Source organism: Sphaeroforma arctica, assembly GCF_001186125.1.
Source record: "Sphaeroforma arctica JP610 unplaced genomic scaffold supercont1.2863, whole genome shotgun sequence".
Taxonomy (NCBI): domain Eukaryota; class Ichthyosporea; order Ichthyophonida; genus Sphaeroforma; species Sphaeroforma arctica.
The window spans coordinates 404-4648 of NW_014037695.1; the positions used below are offsets into that span (position 1 = coordinate 404).

Sequence of the window (4245 nt, forward strand, 5' to 3'; positions counted from 1 at the left end):
AATTTAGTATTGCACCATAAGTTATATGACATAATATTTTAAGTTCTGTCTAATTTTGTCAAATGGATTTGTTTTTAGCGTAGTACGTCATTACTACGTAGTGAAACGCAGTAGTTCTGTTATTGTATTCAATGCGGTGTACTACACATTTCGGTGCATCTATCCGAACGGTTATCCGATGCCAACCCTCCACCTCGACAGCAACGCATGCATGTATCGTAACCTGACATGGCTCTTTCTTCCTCTTAGGTAGAGGTCGCTATAACCGGGCCATTGGGGCTTCTGGGGTTCGGAGTGGCAACGATGTTTAAGAGTTTTGTCTGGGCTGGTATCGCTGAGGAGAACACCTTCATGCTTGCGGCTGTTTTGGGAATAGTTTACGGCGGGTTAACGCAGCTGCTAGCCGGTCTGTGGGAGGTGTGTGTACAGTGACTGTAGCAAGCTTAACGTTATGGGTTGTTGGGGTCAATGTTCATAGCGGTCTTGACACTTTAAACTTATAGTAAGGTCAATAGTTAGTGGTTTCATGCCCTACCCCCTTCCCCCCCCTCTCCTTGGTTATGTAGTTGCTAAGGTTTCGATACCCTGCACCCAGCCGAACGAGAACCGGTGGCTATCATACCCCTCGTCGTCGTTTACACTTGGGCTGTCCCAGCTAATTCCAATCTCTACCACAATCACTCACGGCAGCTTTACCGAGGGAACACCTTCGTTGCAACAGCGTGTGTCAACTACGGCGTCTTCTGGCTGGGGATTGGCTTGTTCGATATTCTGCAGTGTAAGTGCCGGCATCTTATCCTTCAGTCCAAACTCTTGAGAAAAGGCTGTGATATAGTCCTCAATACCATGTGTGCATGAATTGTCCCGTGCGTGCCTGTCAGCGCCTCGAGTGCGCAACTAGCAATCAAACTAGGTTTAACTCGCTATCAAACTAGGTTAACTCTAGTACGAAAAGGCATGAGCGGAGCCCTACTGTACAGCGCCCATCATTATCGTACCACGATATATGTGAGGTTGCTCTGGTATCATGATTTGCTCTGAGGAATTTTTGTTGCTCCATCACTATAATTGCGAACGAGTTCATACCATATGTGCTCATCCTGATGCGCCACTCGAATCTAATGTATATTCAGTACATACACGCCTCACAGTGGGCTCTGGTAGTTGCCGTCGTAGCCGTAGAGTGCACTGTGCGAGTAGTTTGGAGTGATGTAAATGTGCAATCACATATGTTCGTATCTTCTACCCGCATTCCAATCAGCCTGCGCACACCTACATTACCTGCACTATTATACTATCCATCACACTTAGGATTGTCCTACCCTCTCATCTGGCTCTTCTGCATCCGTCCTCTCTCTGTGCGCAGTCACTGGCAGTGTAACTGTAGATGAAATGCCCTGGGGCTACTTCCTGTGGTCCATGATATGGATGGTACACACGCTGATGCTGTTGGCGTGTTTGCGCTATACCTATCGCATGCTGCAGCTCACCTACATTCTCTCTGCGACCCTTTTTTTGGTCCTTGCTCTGGCCAACTTTTATCCGCTCCTCTGGACCATCGGCGGCTATATTGGCATCGCACTCGGTGCCTCGGCATGGGTATGTATTGAACGCCTACGAGTTATATGTGTGACTGTATACCTACGCGTGTACTGTTTTTTCAATGTTTTTCTGGAGTGTGTGGTTTTGTTTGAAGCGTCTGTCTCGTCATCCATGGAGCTAATAAGTTCTGCTATAGCCATGCACTAGGGAGTCTCGCAATGCGCACACACTGGTAGCGGGAACATTCATTTACAGCCGAGTGTGTTGGTTGTATGTGGCGTTGTGATTTATAGATATATTTATTTGTCGATTGAAGCATTGGCAAGAGACGAGCAGTGTTTTTGGTGAGTGGACATAGGGAAGCCCGTTTCAGGACAGTGTCAGTGAGTGGTATATCAAGCCACTCAGTTGGGAACCGGAAAACGGTACTATATTTAGAATATATACCTATCAAATATAATTCAGATACAATCCAGTTATAATTCAAATATATTTCAGGTAAAATGCAGGTATGGTCCAGATTTATTTCAGATATAATTCAGACATAATTCCGATACAATCAGACACAATCCAGGTATGGTTCAGATACAATTCAGATATGATCCAGATACAATTCTGATATATTTCGGACATATTTTAGGTGTATTTTAGATACAAGTCAGATATATTTCAGATACAATCCAGGTATAATTCAGACACAATCCAGGTATAATTCAGATATAATTCAGATATCATTCAGTTATAACTCAGAGATAATTTATATGCAATCCAATTGTAATCCAGATATCATTCAGATGTAATATAAATATAATTCAGTTATAATTTAGATACAATCCAGGTATAATTCAGATATATGCACGTATCAGGTGCTGGCCATGCTTGAAATTAATTGGCCAATATACTTCTACAATGCAATATCACCTGGTGTGCTACTGCTACTATAAGTCATCATTATGATCCAGCCCACCGGATGTTGACCATCCCTGTACGCGTGATTCTAACAACGCTAAGTTAAATATGTGTAAATTAATTGGCAGAGAGTAATAATTTTGCGTTGATGCAACTTAACCAAACCAAACACTCACCTGTTATGTACCCCGCACACTTTCTTCTATAGTATAGTGGATGGGCCGAAATTATGAACTCGATCTACGGGCGAGAAGTAGTGCCCATCTGGCCTTGCCCTAAACCGCCGACGAAAGAGCGTTTATTATAGTACCGCTGGGATACATGAATATAGTAGAATTATTGGGGGATTTAAAGGGCCCACTCATGGTATGGTGGTGTACTTTTTGATATAATAGAAGACGTAGAGGGGCAGCATCAGACCCGATAAATCCATCAGGTGAAGTTTACGCGCTCACTGACACAATCACTGAATAAATATTAGACAAGTCCATCCAGTTTTTTACCTTGGCGCTTTATAGCGTCTGTATGCGTTCACAACAACATCCCTGAGGTATTCTCAGGGTGGCTACGGGCCATTGCGGGATGGTAGGGTTGTAAGGTTTTAGGAGGGTGATGTAGGTAGATTTTAAAATGACTTACAGTCTCGCTTTTCAATTCCTCATGCTCTGCAATCCTGGGTGCCCTAGTCAGTGGTGTGGACTCGGTGTTTACATACCGTTTCTCGCAAATGTCTTGTGTACCTTATAGAGCCTACTACTTTTATTCGCAAGCGTTGGTTCGATACCAACTGGGTTTGAAATGTCTAAATTAGGAAACGTTTTATTATCATATACTAATGCATTGTATTAGATGACTGTGAATTGAATGCCATAAATAGGGTGTGCGCCTGGACAGCCACACAGGCGACCCATTCCTTGCAGACGTATTATTATAAGCTCGCCAACAGGCCGGAAAGTCCAACGCAGTACAATTCTGTGTGTAGTAGACACACCCCCCCTCCAAGTACCAGACTAACCTAGCTAATGCAACACCCTGTCACACAATTATGGGCCTCTGTCCCTTCGTGTGCTGCTGCTGTGTTGTGACTGACTGTGCGCAGAGAGCGATGAACGGTCGAACGTTCTCACACAAAGACATTCGTAAGGATAGTTCATGAACCTGTCACCTTTTAATTAATTGTAGACGGCTACATATGGACATCTGACGGATGTTGATCCGTGCGATAGAGACGTAGATGATCAATCTTCAGCACGCACTCCCGTGTGTATTCGAATTAGACTTGTACCTTATTTCTAGATAGTACAAACAGTTCTATATATGGATTCTATATATAGATAGGTATCCTCACAGAGGCCGCCAACGCGCCTCGAGCTGGTTGATGAAGTAGTCTGGATCCAGTATGGCTTGCATTGAGTCCACCTGCACCAGATACTTCAGAGCGTCTTTGATGGGGATATGACTACCATCTACTAGGTGGTGAGAGAAGGGAGGAAGAATGATACTTGAATTTAGTTTGTAACCCGAGGGATCTGGAACGAGTCTTTCGCAAGTTATACAGGGGCAAGTGAATGTCGGTTAACTGAGGAAAGGTGTGGAGGTTCAATGCAAAGTGATCACGGTCCAGATAGAGGTACAAACAGTTAGTATATTCAGCTGCGATTGGGGAATATCCATGTATGTTGGTGTCTTCATCTGTTGATGTCACATATACGATAGGCGCTTAAAAGTCAAACACATGTTGCCCACAAATATATATATATATATATATGTGTGTGTGTATTTGTTTACATATAT

General features: G+C 43.6%; 1 protein-coding gene across 1 annotated transcript; it reads left to right on the forward strand.

The window, feature by feature from the left end:
• Window positions 1-247: 247 nt before the first annotated feature.
• Window positions 248-2941, forward strand: SARC_13064 (hypothetical protein; the record flags this gene model as incomplete). Its single annotated transcript, XM_014292814.1, has 4 exons — window positions 248-417; window positions 691-778; window positions 1367-1599; window positions 2660-2941. Coding segments are annotated over 4 exons (590 nt in total), but the record flags the coding sequence as incomplete, so codon positions are not given.
• Window positions 2942-4245: the final 1304 nt, after the last annotated feature.